Raw genomic sequence first — 20016 nt, 5'->3', positions numbered from 1 at the left:
ATCTGACACACGTGCTTCAATGTGAGATAGTTTAGAAATTTACCTGAAATGTGGATTATTTTGAAGAAAAAATTGAAAAACTAGATTATTTGGATAAAAATTCTATATTCTACTCCATATATCCTATAAAAAAGACAACTATAAAAAAGAAAAGATAAAAAAAAGACCATTATGAAAAAGAAAATACAAGTTATTGAATTGAAAAAATACAACACTTATAATAAAGGATTTTTTTCAACTCAACTAAAAGTTTCGTCCATTGTAGTTCTCCAGACCCATGGAATACTTGATTTATAAAATAAAAATACTAGAACTGAAACTTCTTTAAATGAAATAATATACCATATTTTTGTTTTTATGCAGGTGCGTGACTATAAACAATTTATAATTAATAAGGAATAACAGTAGGTAGTGTCCGTTACATAACTTGAAACTAGAATGAGTTCATTAAATTGCAACATCGCTGTGTTTGATTTGATATCAATCAAGGTAGTTGTGAAAAAAATTCAGTCACCAATATCAAACAGGCAAACTGAGAGACGGATAAATACTTCATGCATATGCTCATGACAGACCTAAATTCATCTTAATTAAACAAGTGCTCATGACCAACCTAAATCCATCTTTATTAAACTCAAAATCATCTAATTTCTAAACAATATAACAAATAAAAATTATGGTTGAAGGCCAAATCTGTAAAAACTAACCCCAGTATTTGCCCCCGTTGTAAAAATTAAAAAATTGCAATCATTAGTTGCATGATTAGCATTATTACAAGTTACAAAATATAATACAAACTTGATTGGCAAAACACCACTTGCTTTTACATCATCGCTATTGCCAATTTGTTTGTGGCCCCAACTTAATTTTCACCACCATTGGACCGAATTCGGCAATTCAGATTCCATGATAATCACACAGATAATTTGAAACCTTAGTATGGTCTTCGATTTTCATGTTACTACCCCCCAACCCTACGCTTCTTTAACATCATCTTTCGTTTCCGCGCTCTTTCTTCCTCCTCCTCTATCAACCTAAGTTGCTCCTCATCCTCCTTTTTAGCAATTAAAGAACTGCAACACACAATCATCGTCATAAGAAAATATTTTTGTTTATTTGTAAAATATTGCATGTTATAACAATTTTTAGCAAATATATTTCCTATTATTTACTTATCTACAAGCATGTTACTTTGTTTTAGATTAATGTATGTTTTGAAAATTTTAAATATAGACAATGAAAGTCAATATTTTAAAATCTTTTAAAATAAAATAAAAAAACAAAGTGATAATTTGCATTAGTAAAAGCAAAAATAAAGAGCATTCTCGTAAACCAAACGAAGTAAAGGACATCATCACCAATGACTTCAGGAAAATGAAAGAAGTCTTGCACAGCAGTTTTTGAGTATAAACCTTCTGACAGTAAATGCTACTAACACCACTTTCTAGTAGTACTATCTTCTGTTCACTAGAAAAAAGTGTACTGAGAAGTGTGTTTGTTTGATAGTGTGAAGCTACCACTCCTTATTACCTAGATACTAAACAAAGAAAGTGTGGAATGTACTGTTTCCCTATGCATTAACTGCTTAGCAAGATTTTATATGAAGTATTTCAAGTATTATAGAAAGAATCACTTGTAACAATTAGCATATATCGGTTTTTGGGCTCTCCACAATAGTAAGTATCAAACGAAATTGTGGGTTTTTCCGCCATAATATGTTATAAACAGGCACCACAATGTAATGAGAGAAAGGTTTTTATTATCAGGTAAATTCCGTGTTCTAAATAAAAAAGCAAAAATGTGATTGAAGAACTAAATAAGTATTTTAGATTAAGCTTTAGAGAAACCAACCTCCTCTTTTCCTCCTGCACAATTTCATCAAAGCCTGCCTCCATATTATCGACGTCGTCATCATCGACAAATCTGCTGGGGTTGTAACTGCAAATAATCCAACAAAAGTATAAATATGAAGTAAAATAAATATATGTATTAAGAGGAAGACTTCGGTTATTAAAACAAGTCTCACCCATTTGAAACTTTTCAATTATCAGTACTCGACACAAAAATCAAGCACCAACACAAGTCTCACCCATTTGAAACTTTTCAATTATCAGTACTCGACACAAAAATCAAGCACCAACACAAGTCTCACCCATTTGAAACTTTTCAATTATCAGTACACTACACAAAAATCAAGCACCAACGCTAGAAAAAAGGAAACTAAAATCATAGAAAACTTACTTAAACATCGATCTGATCATTTTGCTAACATCCGCTTCATCCTCAGGCTCATCGAGGCGTCGTTTCCCAAGTTTACTCTTGGGGCGCTGATCATGAAAATCAGGACGCTTAGGAACTTGTTTAAGTGGTGGTTTACTGACCTGTCAAGCAATTGAACAAAAAGAAGTAATAAGGAGCAGTGAATCAAATTTATGGGATCCATAACATGTGCACGCATATGTGTATCGCTGTATACCTGAGCTCTTGATGACGCTACCGGTGGTCGCGGTGGTGGTCTCGGTAACATTTTGGGTTTATGCAGTTCTCGTACATCTTTTCTTTGATCCATACTATGCTTTGGAACAGATGACAAAACCTTTGACGGAGGCTGCTTCTGTACACCATTCACAGGATTTCTCATGCCAGGTGTGACTGATTTACTCCCCATGGTATTAACAGGCATCTTTGAAGGCATGCCTTTTGACCCCACTGGCCGGCCTGGCCCATTCCCATTGTTGCTACCAAGCTGTCTTCTAGAATCTACTGATGCCTTACTGGCCTGGCTGGAAGAACTTAACTTATAATTGGATTGCGGTTTAGGAGCCAAATGACTAGCCCCTGCAACAGGTCTCCGATTATCACCAGTACTTCGAATGAGTTTGCCACCATTGCTCAAAGAATGTTTACTCTTTCCTGGAACTTGAGCTGCTTGTCCCACTTTAACATCAGCAAAAACCCTGTATAAGTTTCCTTAATCACAGTAAAATATGTTCAAACCCCGACAATTAAACACAACACAGCACATCCAAACAACAACATACCTGAATTGCGCATAGATGTATTCCTAGATGGAGGCTCTTTTGATGGACCAGGAATATCCACATCATCAGACAAAAGAAATGAGTAATCTCTAGTAACCTTGAGTTTCTCAGCTTTAACTAGCTTCTGCTTAACCATAACAGTTCATCATATTAGAAGACAATGACTAGAGAGTTACAAAAGAAAATGTATACAGAAGCAGCTACAATACCTCATTGACTCTGGGTGGTTGCTGATGAGCTGAAGACTTTGATACACCACTAGAACCCCTATTTGTACTTTTATTCTGTAGACGGGAGTATTATGAGAAAGTTGCATAAGTACTGGATAGCAAAAACAAGCAATGGGAATTGCATATCCCAAGTAATGGGTGCACAGCATTGAGAAAAAAATAAACAAACATCAATTAGAATAATGCTATAAAATACAAGATTAGCCACACAAGAAAGGGAGAGTGTATAACAACTTTGTTATTCAATCAGTGTAAGATTATATATACATTCATTAGATAGAAAAATACTTTCCACTATAGTCAGTGTAAGATTATGTATACACCAGTGTAGTCGATGGCGGAGAGCCAAAATCCCACCATACCGGCCGCTTTTTGGCTCCGTTATTACAGATTATGGCAGAAAACCCCAGAATATCGGTCGGTATTTACCATTGTGGCGAGCCCAAAAACCGCCATGTATATCCACCATGGTGCCGCTATTTGATAACACTGGTATACACTATGAATCGACTCGGACACTAATAAATATATATTATAATTAAATAAAATTTGGACATGATTTGTAAAATAACTAAATTGAAAATGAAATTTTATATATGCATCTAAGTTGAGGAATTTTTTATTACCAAAAGAAATTTTAAAACAAGATGTGCATGTGTCTGAAGAGTGCCCAACGTGCGCCGAGGTAAAGGAAAAAAGAGTTTCGTAAGGACTCTTCTGAGTTATCAAATACATGTCATAAAGGTGTCATTCGAGTAACTTGTGTCCACCACCTGGACACACCTAATCTGAGAAGTGTGCATGCTACATAGCCCATACATTTTATTTACCATACAAGATCACATTTAAAAAGTTCCACAGTATAAAGTAATCACAACTCAATGAGGATTTACGAAAACACAAGGGACTTGATAAAACAATATTAAAAGGTATGCGGAAAAGAAAAGGTGTTGAATACATACAATTTGATGCGAGTTAGAAGGCTTGGGCACCAAATGCCGATTTTCTAACAAGGATTTGCTCTCTTGGATTACTCGCTGGGCAATAACCGGTTGAGATGGGCCAAAAAAGGACCCGTAACTGCAGCAACAAATGACAATTGAAAACAAATATTTCAAAATTATTCCTCTTGGCATATTTCACATATTGTATGTGCTATGCAAGAACAAATCATATCGATGAAGAGCACAAAACAAGCATTGTTAATAGTTGCACATGCAAGACAGTAAAGAAAAGTGTAGCCTCAGAATTTCGATTACCATGATTATAATAAACATGTGTAACACAACCATGACAAATTTAAAAGTACAATCTTAGTTAAAACAATAAAAAATGGACATATAATAGGGTAGTACTCCATCTATGGGGAGAGTGTGATATAGAGAAAGCATGCAAAGTATAATTAGATATAGAGAAAGCACTCAATGGATAATTAGATATAGAGGAAGGAAGCCTCTAAAAGTGAAGCAAATAAGAAAATGAGTTTATATCCCTGAAACAATTGACGTCATACAAAATTGCCTTGCAAAAAAATTAACATTGTAAATTCACTGCCGCCATGCCCCTAAGGTAATGGCATTGGGTGGTAGGCAGAACAACAATAGGACTTGGAGTGGGTTTGTCCGAATCCCAGTGAACCACCGTGCAATGCAACTATGGAATCATTCTAGGGGTTCATCATGAGTCTGCCAAATTCACTGTGGTATGAAACATAAACTTGCTAACAAAAGACCAAAATAAAATTGCATTCGGTGGACTCATAAACCATACACCTATTCTCTGATTATTTTTGGGGTATAGTCTCATCAAAATATTCATGTTAAAATACTTCAAGCTTGTAATATGGCTATATGCACAGGGTTAAAAATAATTGTAATACTCACTTATCATAATGAACTTGCTTCCTTCTACCACTGGAATCTGCAAGAGAAATACTATTCTCCTTCTTCATCTTTTTTCTAATCGATTCTTTCAACTTCTTCCTCAACTCAAGGTATTCCAGTTCTTCCGGAGTAGGCTTCCGAGGTTCTTCCACTGCGTATTCTTCACCTTCCTCATCTTCATATCCCTCCCCTTCCTCCAGTTCTTCGTCCTCATAATCATCATAATCCTCATATTCCTGAAGACAAAAACCAAATTCAATTCAGAAACTAAACAATGTTAAAAAATAAAAAAAAAACAAGAACAGTAATTTGAATCTCAAATTTTCAATCCTTGAAGATGAGAATGCTTACATCTCCTTCATAGCCCCCCCGCATTGAGGTTCCAATCATAACTAGAGAATCAAATCAACTGTTACAAATAGTCAGGAATTCAATCAAAATCCAATTTAATCAAAACTATCAACACAATTAACATTAATTCAAACATGAATTTCTCAGCCACAGTAACTGACAGTGTTAAAAAAACTGAATCACACAAAAAAGAAAACAGAAACAAAAAAAGTACGAACATTATCTGAAAAGTACTAAAATTAGGGTTTTTGAAATCTCCGCTTAATTTTCCCCCAAATTGCTACACACACAAAGACGATCACCGTACGAAATCGAAAACTCTCATAGCAAGAATCAATGAAGAAAAACAAGTATAAGATCGAGGAAACCAAATCCAGTGGGAATTTGGGGGAAATCGAAAAAAATCGAAAAAAACGATAAGAATGACAGAAATTGAAACGAGATATGAAGAAAAAGCGTTAGAAGGAGAAGAGAAAGAATCGAAATTGAGGAAGAGAGTACCTGAATTGATGAACGATGAAGTGAAATCAGCAACAATAGAATGAAATCGTGGATTAGGGCAGAAACCGAAAGAAAAAAAAGAGAGAAAATTGGGAAGGGGGAAGTGATTTTATAATTTTGTTTGTTCCAGAATTTTCCATAGACCCTCTTCCCCCCTCAGAAGATTTTAATCACAAATCCGACAAAATTATAATAATTGTTACAAGTGTACTTGGGCCTTATCCGGCCCAATCTAAAACAACTATAATGGTCAAACGTTATATTTTGAAAATTAATTATTAATAATCTTTTTAATTATATTTTGTATCATAAAATAGGCTAATAATTGCTATGCAACATCAATAAATTATAATAATTCAAAGTTAAAATAAAAATTATATCTTTCAAAAAAATCAGATTGTGATTAATGACAATGTAAAATAGTGTATATCAATTAAATTCTTATAGAATATATACTATCTTATATATTTTTAAATTATTTTTACATAATACATTGAATTTCACAAATATTAATTTAATTTATTTTAAATTCAATTTTTACTCAAAATAATAATATTTATATTGACTTTAATTGGTATTATACCTATAATATGTATTTATTTATTTATCATTTTTTAAATTGAAAGATTAATTTTGATATTTTATAATATAAATATATATTATTAAAGATCCAAGATATAGTTTAAATTACAATACTTATTTCAAAAATATTTTTTATTAAAATCTATTGAAATGGCTTCAAAATTTAATGATTGTTTAAAATCTTGATATTCAAACTTTTTTTAATAAAATAATAAAATATCTAAAATAAGATTTTAAAAATAACTATTCAATCAAATTATTATTAAATTTTTATTTGTAAATTTTTTTAAAAGAAAAATATATGTAATAGTCTAAAAATTATTTTTAGAAAAAATGAAACAAAGGTATCTATAATCCTCTCCATGTCGGATAAAGTTTTAGAAATATAAATCAAATCATTTATTATAAATAAATTATAGGTTAGAGAATTAAAAATATAAACCATTGTATTAAACCTTGTTTTATTCACTCAATTAAGAAATACAATTGATTCACTTCACTTTTTATATAAAAAAGATTCACTTCATTTTTTTTTGTAAATCATCATTAATACTGAATTTTCTATAATAACAAAATATTTACCAATACAATTGTTCATTGAATAATAACATTAATAATAAAATTCTAAAATAATCTTTTCAAAATTAAAAAAAAAGAGAGAGAAATTTAATAAATTAAAGTATTATTAATAATTATTTTACAACAGTCTCATATAAGATTCAAAGTCAATATTTAACTCATGCTGCTGAATTAGTATTTCAAATTATAATTTCATATTTTTATATTAAATAAAATAATAGACTAAAATATATTTTTGATGCTCCTATTTTGCTTTAAAGTAACTTTTACTTTTTCTATTTTTAAAATTGAGTTTTAGCCCTTTTTTTTTTTATTATTTGTGAGATATTTATATCTCTATTTAAATTTATACGAGACTCCATTGTCACCAATAATGTGTCAAGACTAATTTGGATAAAAAAATAACATCAACATTTTGGTTGAATATAGGTCAATTTATTTGACAATGGTGTAGAAATTTAGGTCGACGGGAATGTTAAATTGACTAAAGTTTAATTAAAACATTAATTTTGATTAATTTTATTCAAATTAGTGGTGCCATGTCACTTTTGCATTATTAAGTTACTATTTGAATATGCGTTTTAAACTCAAAATACCACATTCCAAGGCATACTTAACATGGAAATAAGGAAGCTAAGAATTGTTTTGTTTGGCAAACTTGCGTTTTGGACTTGGAAAACTAACTTTACAAACATACTCTAAGAAAAGTTCAAGTCATTTTCATTAAAGAAAAATAGAGTCTAAAACACGAGTGTATATAGATTTAGGTCAAATTCTAGTCATGTTTTTAGAAGTATTAAATGGTGGCGCCAAGGGAGTTGGCGTATGCATGTAGTTGCATTTGCTGGCACTAGTGCAGAAAGAAGATTTTACACCCGTTTTTTATACATATTACACCCGTTATGATAGGGTGTAAATTCAAAGGGTGAGATATGTATGAAGAATTTACACCCGTTTTAAAACGGGTGTAAAAAGAGAATATATTACACCCTATTTTAGATTTTAAAAAAGGGTGTAATTGGTAGATATATACATTAAATTTTAAGACATTTACACCCTATTTAATATAAAACGGGTGTAAATTGTCACCTATTACACCCTGTTTTAGATAAAAAAAGGTGTAATTGGTAGATATATACATTGAATTTTAGGACATTTACACCCTATTTAATATAAAACGGGTGTAAATTGTCACCTACATACATTGAAGTTAAACGAATTTACACCCTATTATAATTCAAACGGGTGTAAAATGACAAATATTTACACCCTATTTTTGATATATCAAATGTAAAATATCTTATAATTACATTTAATTTTAACACATTTACACCCTATTTTGTGTATGAAGGGTGTAAAATATCTCAATTTTTTTAAAAATATTTTATTTGAAATTTCATTAAACCAAATATTTTTATATATTCCTGGATATTCAATAAAAAACAAAAATAACCAAAACAAACATTTCTCTAATCTTTAGAATCTTGCACCAAGTCATACATCAACAAAAATTGTATTCATGTAAGAAAAAAATTCAACCACTTTGTTCATGTAACTTGTACCAATAAATCATTCATGGAACAAAAATATATCTATATATAAGTTTTTTTTAATCGCTTCTGTTTTGTCATTAAATCTTTCTTTTCCTGGTTCTCTTGCTCTTCAACCTTTTGCAAAAAGAATTGAGCCCAAAGTTGTCGGATGTGATCAATTGACTCTTTTTCATATGATGAGGTGTCTGTGAATATCTGCAAGTTCAAACATATAATAAATTAAACAACTACATGTTAAAACAATAATTTACATGTTTTTCATTAAATATATGTAATATAAAATACCTCATTGAATCTTTCAACAATACAAGCATCAATAATGTCAAACATATTTTTCATGACATAATATCCACATGCCCATCCGTTATCTTGTTGATGCCCCTGCATATAAACTCCTAGTTACATTAAAGCCACCAAAAACAACAACATCACAAACTTTTTTCCTTGAGATTGTTAATCTTTTTGAGGTAATCTTCAGAAGCATCCATTTTTTTAGTTAAATCTTCAGTAGTCATAACCTTTGAGCAACTTCCGTTAGTGCTCGTACCCACAGATTCTACATGCTGTATCAAGTGAACATTAATTAAATTAATTTTTTTCTAATTTTTAGTAGATTAATTGTATCCAGTTACGCATACCTCTTTTATAAACATCTCTTTAGGCCTCTCGGAGCGGAGCTCCAATTGCATCTGTTGTAGGAGTTTCATTCCTTGTTGGATTTGAGCCTCTTCAATCACTTTCATCACCTTTCAATCACTTTCATCACCTTTCAAACTTTCATCACCTTTGGCCTCTTCAATCACTTTTTTCCTCCTCTCTTCCATTACGGTGGCCCTAAGTTTTTCATAACCACCACGAGACAAAATATGAGGGTGGATATTCTTTGATGCATGTGTCTTTCCTTTTAGCCTTTTCTCCTATTACAAATAAATCACATTAAACTAAACGTCAAAAACCAAATCAATTTAGATAACATAAAAATAAATCTACAAATTTAACTAACTTGAAAATCTTCTTTTTGTCGAGTCTGGACAAACAAATCCCAATCTTCTTCTTTGATAAATTTATACTTTTCAAATGGAGTTGTATTTCCATGCTTATCTCCTTTCCCAAATATATAGACATTTGAGAGCAATGTCTTAAATTGCTTCAATCGTTCCCCCATATAAACAAACCAATGCTTCCTAAATTCTTTATCAGTGGGGCAAGTGAACTTACACTTCAAAACATAAGGAGTGTTAGTAATTGAAGCAATTATAGATAATAACTTTAAAATAATTAATTAAAAATGCATACCGTGATATCGTCCCATATCACGTCCTTCAACTTATCGCTTATCTTTTTCCATTGCTTTTCATTTATACTAACCTTGCTACGTGCAATGAATGACAAATAACTTTTAAACTTTGCAGCATACTGACCAATGGGTTGGAAGGTATCAGGATCAAAATCAATTTGGTATTTTTCACCATCAGGAAGTTTGGCAATGAAACGTAGCAATGCTGTGACACCTCTAGTCTTCTTTTTTTTTGGTGAAGAGCTAGATGGTTTATCCATAATTCCTGTTTAGAGAGAAAACAATATTAAATTCCATTAAATTCCATCTAAGAAAGGCCGTTCACTTCTACCTAACATTCCATCTCACCATTAATATAATAAAAAACACTTAATAACAATAACTTACAATTGCATGGTTCACTTCTACCTATACACGTTCAATTTCTATATGTCATAATAACTCATAAGTCACAATAACTACTGCACATAGAATTAATACATGCTCAGTTTCTACTTTAATACCACTTTAATATGAACAGAAGAAAAATGAACTAAAAAGTCTATTTAAACAGTAGAATAACAACAGAACAATAATATCCATCAAGATTTTTGTAAGCCTAAAATCATGAGAAAAGAGAATGAGTAACTACCAAAATGAAATTCTCTTTGACTGCACAGGTACTATGAGAACATTGATATACAAAATCCATATGCAAGTTTCCTACGCTAGACCCTAATGGTATCACATATTTAAACTTTGTTAAACAAGTATAAAAGACAAGACCAAAATGTGCAAATCTGCAACAGCTTTAATGCATAGAAGCTATTTTTTCAAAATGCATACTGCAATCAAATTTTATATATATTAAACCCATACTTAATTTATCTTAACCAAAATTGTGTGACACATAAAATGTGAATACTCAAATACCAATATAAACCATCTGCATTTAAGCATTGGAAAACTACTATCATGCAGTACAATTGGAGTTACAGTGAGATACTTTCTTTTTAAAGTAGAAACGTAAGAAAAATGTGAAGAAATATTAACCAATTTCTATAGTATACATTTTTCTTACCACAAGTTTTTAATCTACATATACTGCTTTCCAATTACAAAATTAAAGTAATAATGATGATGGTGCATCTAACTAATGAACTTAAGCTTAGTACACACAATCCTGTGTTGTTTCATGATCACTAGAACCTAAAACTCATTTGCTCCTGAAGTGAACTTAGTGGTTCAAATTTCAAACCACCCAAGCATCAATGTTCAATGTAGTTGTAAAATTGAGTTATTAACAATTGGCAACACACACTATCATCAATCATCACCTATCACCCAAAATCTCACCAACATAAAGATGCCAAAACAAATCATGAAACAGATAATATCTCAATCCATAAAGAACATCTAGATATCGAAATTGCGGAACAGAGTAAAGTATAAATACACGAAAATTCAATTCACTGCTTAAAACTTCCATAGGAAGCATAGATCTAGCAACCCTAAAAAACAAAATTTTGCTAACTAGACCCATGACAACAAATTGGAAGCGAGAAATCTTCCACTACAAAACACCAACGAAGATAAAGACAATAAAATAACCAATTCTTATGAAGCACTAATGCAACATGCATAAAAAAAGAGAACAAAAATGTTCAACTATTTTGAAATTTATTTTAATAGCTTGATTAATTTCACCACCTATAACGGCCCAGCAAAGCGGGCGATATGGCTGGATTTTGGCACTCCGGAATTGACAAGTAAATCTTTGATCAAATCCTCTCAAAACTTGAAATTAAATAACACTAAATTTGCAGGGGCCAAAGATATATTCAAGCCAAAACCATATTATCATTGTCTATTATCTATATTGTGAATATGATCAAGTTGCCCATAGGCATTGTACAACAATGACAATAGCATTCAAGTCTACACAGAAAATATGTTCAATAAATTACACAAATCTAAAACAAAGTATTGATAAATAGATTCAATGAAGAACATACATGTGATACTAGTGGCAAGAAAACCAAGGTACTTAGTGATGGGAAAGAGACGTGTTACACTTGTCAGGTCCAAGAGTTTGTCCTGTAATCAACATTCTGAACTAAGCATGCATAACAAATACCTGTAGCAGCAAAATCAAAAAACTTAATAACCAACATCTTCTACTCACTGGAACCTTTTTTTGAGCAACCATACAAACTGAATCTTCAAAACAGATCAGAAAAAGCATAGAAACTTACTTCAAACCTTTGATTACGATGAATCCTTGAAACCCTTTGATTGAGGTGAATTTCGTGAAACTCTTGATAAACCCTAAAAGCTTAACTCTATGTACGCAAGTTGAAGGGTTTGAGAAGAAGGAGAAAGGAAAAAAGGATTAGGGTTTGAGAGAAGAAAGAGAAGGGAGAAAGGGTTAGGGTTTGGGAGATGAAATTCACTTTCACTTTGCGCTATGAATTTCAGAAAGGGAACGAAAAAATTGGTTTTAGCGCTCAGAATTGGGTTTTACCGCTCTGAATTTCAGAAACGGAATATAATTTTTTTAGAAGCGATTAGAATTTGTTAGTACAAGGAACACCGTTCGATTCCAACCAGAAGACATTTTTACAAATAATTTATTTTTATCAAAACATAGTAGAGCGGTCTCCTATAATTAATATTTTATTAAAATTGGTAAAAAAAAATATATGAGAACGGTTTTAATCAATTGTTAATGAAAATTGTTCTCTTTATCATCTATAAGAACTGTTTCGAACCGTTGTAAAATATTTTCAAAAAATATATACACTACCGCAACAGGATATAAAATGTGTTCTCTATTAAACTCTATGAGAACAATTATTTTACATCCCAAAACTTAGGCGTTGTCGTAGAATTAAAATGTTGTAGTGAGTGCAGAGAAATAAACAAATAAGAATAATAAAAGTTATTGTTTAAGGCACGAATATTTTATTTTTATTTTTAAATTTACACCCTTTTTTTGAATATCAGGTGTAATATAGAGTTGATAATAAATAATATTTGAATTTACACCCGTTATTTAAAAATAGGGTGTCTATTGTTACGTACTAAAATTCAAAATAAGACTTTATTTACAAAACTGCCACCGCATTTGCTTTTTACACCCGTTTTTTGTAAAACGGGTGTAAATTTACAAATTATATTATTCTTTTTGTACTAGTGTGGCGTCAATGTTTTTGACGTCTACATGTGTGGCGTCTAACCCTTTGGCGCATGCATTTTCCCTCTTTCTATAAATACCTCGCCCTTCAGTCATATTTTTCACACAACTTTTATCCTATAATCACATTTTCTTTCATTCAACTCCACTCTCCTTCAAGCTTTTGAGTTTTAACCATGTCTGAATACATTCACAAGCGAAATGCCGATTTAATCTTTTTCGTTGTTGCGTCTCCGATAAAGATTCGACTTTGGAATATAGATTTGTTTGAACGTCTTAATCGGACGTTGAACAGTTGGTTAGATGGAGAAATTGGAGATGGTGAAAGGATTAGAAGAATCCAATGGCTTGTGTCCACGTTCAACCAAAATGAAGAAGTGCGTGAATGTGTGGATATTAAGACTGACAAAGACGTTCATATGATGATGCATTATATGATCAAAATTGTTTTACATATAGTACTCCTTAGATTTATTATACACCTTTTACAATCCACTCTTTCAAAAAATTTAGGAAAAATAAATATTAAATTAAATTATATCTCATATCCGTGTAGTGTACGGGACACAACCATTTAGAGCGAGATAAAAAAGCATGTATACATGTTGCTTTCAATGATAAAAGATCTGAAATCTTGATTATTATGTATTACAATCTTTTCATAGTTATATGATTAAATTGTACCATACAAAATAACTTTTACCCGTGTGGACGCACGAGTATTTAACTAGTAAAAGGTTCAAAAACAACCATGTGGCATGCCACATCACCATCTTTGTTGCATTATCATGACATGTCGTGTGTCATGTTATCCTCCGTCAACATAAGTTAGTTGGAGGGACCATTAGTGCAACACCTTACTTCCCGACACAATAAAATAGCATTTAAAAACAAGTATAACATATTTAAAACACCAAGTAGGAATTACTCGCATAATTAAAACCATTCTGAACCACATAATAAGGAAACAATTCATTTGATAAGCAGCAGAAAAATGAAAAACACTTGGCATAAAAACCTCAATAGTAGTATGTAAGACCCTAATTTTGACCATAAGATCCCTCATGGCACCATATCATTGCTCATTGCATTGCCTCAAGGATCATAACATCTTGGTTCCTTACCCTAGGGTTGAGACTTGTGTGAATGGTTTGAGAGCACCAAGCATGCTTGAATTGTATATTATTGCTTTTCTTATTTTGTTTACTAACCAAAAGCACAAAAATATGTCACTAACTTGTTTTGTTTTGAAGCTTAAGCAATCATGAGATCCATTGCTCCTAGAAGGCTCCTATGCTCAATGAAGTGGCCAGATGAGGATGAAAGCAAGCATGATAATGGTCCCCAAAGCTCTCAATCATCATATATGTCTCCCAAGTATCTCAATTTGTCAATTTGATCAAGATAAACCAAAGGGCTTGAGGCTTGTTTCCCAAGGAAACCCTAATTCAACTGTGCATTGACTATGTCTTGCTCATGAAGCAACCTCAACCTATGATCAAATTCAATCAATGAAAGTTCTTTAATTCATTATTTTATGCATATATGAGCCTATTATTAGTGTCCTCAATCATTCATTCATTAAGATTTGAAGTTTGGACTTGAGAAGTTAACCAGTCAAGTCATCTGACCAAATTGAAATCCACTGAGACCTAACTTTTGATGTGTTTGTAAAATGATGATGACCCCATAAGCAAAAATGTTCTTCATAACCATATGAACAACTTTCATGTTCATCAAAAATTCATTTGAAACTTGGAAGGTCATCATTCATTTCAAAACATTATAGGTCATTTTGACTGAAACCCTAATTTTAGGTCAACTTCCCAAGGACCTAACTCCTTCATTTTTTATAATATTGAGGTGAGAAAAATTTCATTGGAAAGTTTAAGATGTCTACTTCAAACGGTATGTTGGACAAAATTTCATAATCCTAAAAGAAACACATGTGATAATACAAAATATTATAGGTCACTTTGGACCAAAGCCATTGAATCTTGAAAAAGTCCAACTTCAAGTGCCCATAACATTTTCATCAAAAATCTAAATGATGCAAAATTTAAGTCCAAATTGATCATATTGAAAATATCTACAACTTTTATGTTGGAGGTGTTTCCATTTGACGCTTGCATAATTGAAACATAAGGGCTTAAAGTTGGTCACTTTTGGCAAATTTTTCAAAGACATGTTTTGTACATCAAACTTCATGGCCAGTTTTAACAATTTTCCAAACTCCAATTGGATTTTTGTCCAACATATATTTTGTTCCTTATGTCAAGACCTTTCCAACCATTACTCACATGCCTATGTTTGGATTTGTTATGTATGACTTTCGAAGAGGGGAATATTTGTGACCATTTGTGCATTTCACATAAAATCTTCTTACACAAGCAAATACCATTCAATTCACACGTCCATTTTCATTTGGTATGTGCTCAGCTTGCAAAACCATTAGCTTTTGGGCCTCACATGCGCCTGTACAGGCCCATGCATGGAGGACACAAAGCTTCATGCACACGGATTCCATTCACCTTGCCTTGCATTTTCAGCTATAAATAACATGCTTGCTTCATTCAATAATCAACCTGAAGGCGCCTAAAGCTCTGCAGAAATTGAATCCTAACCTCACACCAAAGTAATTTTGAGTTTTCATTTCTCTTTTCAAGTTTGAATTTCAACAGAATCAGTTGATCTTCAATACTAATTCCTAAGCATTGCACTCATACAATACCTCAAGATCAAGCTGCAAGCAAGAGTTTGGTTGGATCGTGCTCATCAAAGTTGCACTTTAAAGGTTTACATCTCAATTGTTTTGATCTGAATCTCCTTATATGATGTGATTTGCTTGTGTTTGTTTGGTTCTCTGATGTCCTCGTGTGAGAGGCAAGCCAATGGTGGCTTTAATTTCATGAATTGATGCACTGCAGATTGAACACCTGGATTTTCCATCTCAGATTTCTCCTTTCATAGGGATCTTGAAGATAATCCAAGGTTACATGGGTGATGTACATCACCCCAGCTTTAATTTGGTATAAGGCACGTGTAGTTTGGTTGAGGTTGCAAAACCTGCAACTGGTGGCCGATTTCTGTTTGCTCGCCGGAGAAGACGGTGGTTTCCACCACCGTCCCCACGTTGAACTACTCTGAGCCATTGGATGGTGATTACAGGATCTAATCTTGGCCTTTGCTCTTTATGACTTTTTTAAATCCAACGTGTGATGATGTTGACTAATGATCACCATGCGCGCGCGCCTCATGGCCCTTGGATAGTCCACGTCAATGAATGAATGTTGATCCAAGCGCTGTGGTTTTTCCATATTTTCTTAATTTCTGTTTTATTTTCTTTAATTCCTTTTATTTTCAAAAATTCATAACTCTTTTATTTGGAATCACAAAAATATGAGACCAGTTGCAAAAAAATTCTTTTTAAATCTAGTTTCATAATCTGATTTTTAATTATTTTTGTGATTCCATTTAATATTTTTTGTGAATTATTTTGTTTTTAATAGTTTTTAATTCATTTTAATTACTTTTTGATATTCAAAAATTCCAAAAATATTTTCTTAACACATTTGGATCATGATAAGTCTATGAAAATATTCTCATCAATATCTTAATTGATTTGAGATTTATTTGAGATTTTAATCCATTTGTGTTATATTTTAATGCTTTTAAATGATTTTAAAATAGTCTCTGTTTTCAAAAAATGTTGAACTTTTTTGTAAAACCTTGTTTGACCATGTTAGACTTATGATGATCCAATTGGACTTATCCAAGTTGATTTGAATTGGATTTGAAGTTTGACCATGATTTGTCCATTTTATTTTATGTATTATTTTAATTCCAAAAGAATACCAAAAATATGTTTGACCTTTCTTGACTTCTAATCTTCATTTCACTTATGTTTACCATTGATTGATGTTGATTCCATTCACATTTGATCATTGTGTTTTGGTTATGTCATTTGAATTTTCCTTTTGTACATTCCATCTTCATCTCTCATCTTCTTCTTTTCCTTTTGACCAATGAGTTAATGATTTGTGGTTAGCCTTGACATATGAGAGGCTTAACCTTCTTTGATCCAAATCAAATTCAACTTGATCAAAGATCAAGTGAATTGCTTTGTGTCCAAGATAGGTTGCTTCTTGGTCAAGCAAAGAACCTGAAATCTATGCAAGGTCTTTCTTCTTTTCTTTTGGCATGACAAGTTGTAGGAGCTTGACTTACTAGTCATGATCTCTGACTTTTGTTTATTTACCTATAATTTTATTGACCGACCTCAGATAGGTGTGACTACTACATTAGTCCACTTACGATTGCTTAACATAGCACTAAATTGTCTTATGGCACACTAACACTAACTACTAATTACTAACTTTTAATTCAAGCATTTAATTCTTGCAATTTACTTTAATGCAATTTAATTTCTTGCTCATTTATTCATATTGCCTTTCCCTTTTGCTCACTTGAGCTCATATTTTATGTTTATGCCATCTGCCTTTTGCTCACTTGAGCACATTATTGTGTAAATATATTGTTGCTTTGTGTTTGCTTTTGTGATTGTTTGTGTGAACCCAATGCAAAAAAGGAGAAAGGACTTAGAATTAGGACCTCACCTATGCTTAATGGAGTTTAAAAGCAACTAGGCATCATGCCTTTAGAATGCTAAAATTGATTGAAGAGCAACTAGGCCTCATGCCTTTAGAATGCTTAATCTTGAAGTTGACATCAAAGGACCCCTAATCTAAACTCTCTCTTTGTCCATTCCTCTTATTGCATTGTGAACTTTTTTATTGTTTGTTCTTGTGTGATAGGGATTCCAAACTTGAGATAGTTAGAAGGATCATTGTCATAAGCATCCAAGTTAAGAGAGACAAGCCAAATGGAGATCCTAGGAGCTTGATTGAATATTTGTTTGATTGCTTGAGTTAATTGCTAAGTCCAAAGGAAAGGAGCATCTTGAATCATCTTTATGATCTCAAGAAGGGAAATCCAAGGGTTCTTATCTCTTCTCTCATCTTTGCATGTTTAGGACTAGCCTTTCTCTTCTTCTCTCCACTCTAACCCAAGCCAAACTCATTTTGTGCAAACATTGACATTGTTTTCAAAACTAGAAACCTAGGCATTATGCCTTTGATTTTTTAAACTCTTTCATTAATACTTATTTCGAATTGAATCTTAAGTCAACTTTGACTTCATTTTGTGGATACTTCTAATTTGTAAATACAACTCACTTCAAGTGATTTTTGTGGTTCCAATGGCCACCTTGTCGCCATCGGGATTTCACGATAATGAAACCGGGACTGAAGAGATGCCAAAGAGAGGCAAAGTCATAAGAGTCGCCACCGAATTTTATTTAGTTTACCTCTATCGGATAGGAGAGGGGAAATAGTCGATAAAACCCTCAGAAAAGAGACGCGCACGGGAAGCGCTAAAAGAGAATAAGGAATCAGTCTCGCAATCGAGATTTGGGTTCAGAAGTCGGTTACGTAAGGGGAAGGTATTAACACCCCTTACGTCCATGGTACTCCATGGGAACCATTTGAGTTGTTTTACATACGTGGGATTTATCTATTATTGTTTTATTTTCAAAAGAATGTGTGAAGAGAAGGGGGTGTTTTTGTTATTATAGTGCTCGCCAAGGATTATGGCCCTTGTGCCTACGTATCACTCATTCGGGGATGAGGAATCAGAGCTCCGTAGTTCGGAGTAGAAAATGTTTGTGTGTCGGTTGATTTTACCTTTGAAAAAAGGGTTTTCGGGATGATGCCCTAAGGCACAAAAATGAGTTTGATGAGTTGTATTATTTTTACCTTAAATAATGGTTTTATGAAATGAGTGTTTGTGATTATATTATACTAAAGTCTATGGGCGGAGGTGATTATTCTAGACAACAAGCCAAGCGTCTTGCGTCCAAAATAATCAGAGTAAGGGTAGGAATGCTCCATTCTCACTCATTCTTCACCGCTTAAGGCTCGTGGCGCACAATAATAATCGTAATTATTAATTGTTTTGAATTTGATTATAAAAATGCCACTTGACGTTGAATCAAGGGTTTGTTTTATTTAATTATGAAATTTGACTTACGCAACATGAATGCAAAGTAACCAACAAGAAATTAAAGAGTCTCAATGTAAGTTAGCCCAAGAGAAAGCCTTTTGTGTGCAAAAGTGACATAAGCTAAACAAAGGATAATGGTTTTACAAACATGTCCCCCTAAGGTGGTGCCATGATGTCATTCTTACAACATGCATGTAAGTTACGGATGAAAATCCAAGTGTTTACAAAGTATCACAAAGAGTAATGAAAAGGCCTCCAAGCAAAGGTCCTAAGATGAAATCCTCTAAGTCCAAGTTGATTAAGAGTGGAGTGAATATTTTTGGTCTTTATCATTTTATCATGTTTTTGTTATTTTTAATGTATGATGACAATAAAATAAATAACAAGTAAATAAACATGCATGATGAGTTTGTACAATGATGATGATAATGAGTACTTGAATGTAAATTACAAGGTAATGACATAAAAGTAAATCACAAGATAAAGAATGATAATATCACAATAATAATGGTTATTCAATGTAAATGACACATTAAGGGATGACTTATCATTGATGCAAAGTATTGAAGATGATTGAAAAATCAACTAACAATAGATTTGTAACAAAGAAAGTTATGCAACCCTAAGTCCATGGTTAGTGAACAATAAAATAAATTGCAAGGAAGTAAAGTGCAATAATATAAATGTTAGAAGTTAGTAGTTAATGGTTAGTGGTTAGTAGAATAACAATAAGCAAATAGAATAACAAGTTAATATAAAAAGAA

General features: G+C 32.2%; 2 protein-coding genes across 3 annotated transcripts; both read right to left on the bottom strand.

Moving 5' to 3' along the window:
• Nucleotides 1-605: 605 nt before the first annotated feature.
• On the bottom strand, nt 606-6181 carry LOC127119725 (uncharacterized). The gene is made up of 10 exons (XM_051050030.1): nt 6007-6181; nt 5506-5563; nt 5155-5390; nt 4234-4351; nt 3251-3325; nt 3042-3165; nt 2477-2937; nt 2242-2381; nt 1852-1938; nt 606-1073 (listed from the first exon to the last, which is right to left on the bottom strand). The coding sequence occupies exons 2-10, from the start codon at nt 5542-5544 to the stop codon at nt 962-964; spliced, it is 1392 nt and encodes a 463-aa protein (XP_050905987.1). The 5' UTR covers nt 5545-5563; nt 6007-6181; the 3' UTR covers nt 606-961.
• A 2598-nt stretch (nt 6182-8779) lies between these two features.
• Nucleotides 8780-12544, bottom strand: LOC127121480 (uncharacterized). Of its 2 annotated transcripts, none has more exons than XM_051051973.1 (7): nt 12252-12544; nt 12012-12133; nt 10017-10282; nt 9724-9939; nt 9359-9637; nt 9006-9101; nt 8780-8915 (listed from the first exon to the last, which is right to left on the bottom strand). In XM_051051973.1, the coding sequence occupies exons 3-5, from the start codon at nt 10275-10277 to the stop codon at nt 9470-9472; spliced, it is 645 nt and encodes a 214-aa protein (XP_050907930.1). In that variant the 5' UTR covers nt 10278-10282; nt 12012-12133; nt 12252-12544; the 3' UTR covers nt 8780-8915; nt 9006-9101; nt 9359-9469. The 2 variants fall into 2 exon arrangements, with proteins under 2 accessions (XP_050907930.1, XP_050907929.1); XM_051051972.1 differs by having other exon boundaries at nt 9006-9283; nt 12252-12542.
• Between the last annotated feature and the right edge of the window lie 7472 nt (nt 12545-20016).

This window comes from Lathyrus oleraceus, chromosome 2 (assembly GCF_024323335.1).
Source record: "Lathyrus oleraceus cultivar Zhongwan6 chromosome 2, CAAS_Psat_ZW6_1.0, whole genome shotgun sequence".
NCBI classification, from domain to species: Eukaryota; Viridiplantae; Streptophyta; class Magnoliopsida; order Fabales; family Fabaceae; genus Lathyrus; species Lathyrus oleraceus.
The sequence above is the reverse complement of the archived record's forward strand: the minus strand, read 5'-3'. Positions and strand labels throughout refer to the sequence as shown.

Excerpts from the sequence above, each read along its gene's own strand:
- LOC127119725 (XM_051050030.1), bottom strand. The coding sequence starts at position 5,544 with ATGATTGGAACCTCAATGCGGGGGGGCTATGAAGGAGAT. Across the intron at positions 3,326-4,233 it reads CTTCTAACTCGCATCAAATT|AATAAAAGTACAAATAGGGG; the intron begins GTATGTATTCAA and ends TCCCGTCTACAG. Across the intron at positions 2,938-3,041 it reads TACATCTATGCGCAATTCAG|TGGGACAAGCAGCTCAAGTT; the intron begins GTATGTTGTTGT and ends CTGATGTTAAAG.
- LOC127121480 (XM_051051973.1), bottom strand. The coding sequence starts at position 10,277 with ATGGATAAACCATCTAGCTCTTCACCAAAAAAAAAGAAGACTAGAGGT. Across the intron at positions 9,940-10,016 it reads TGATATGGGACGATATCACG|TGTAAGTTCACTTGCCCCAC; the intron begins GTATGCATTTTT and ends TATGTTTTGAAG. Across the intron at positions 9,638-9,723 it reads GACAAAAAGAAGATTTTCAA|GAGAAAAGGCTAAAAGGAAA; the intron begins GTTAGTTAAATT and ends TATTTGTAATAG.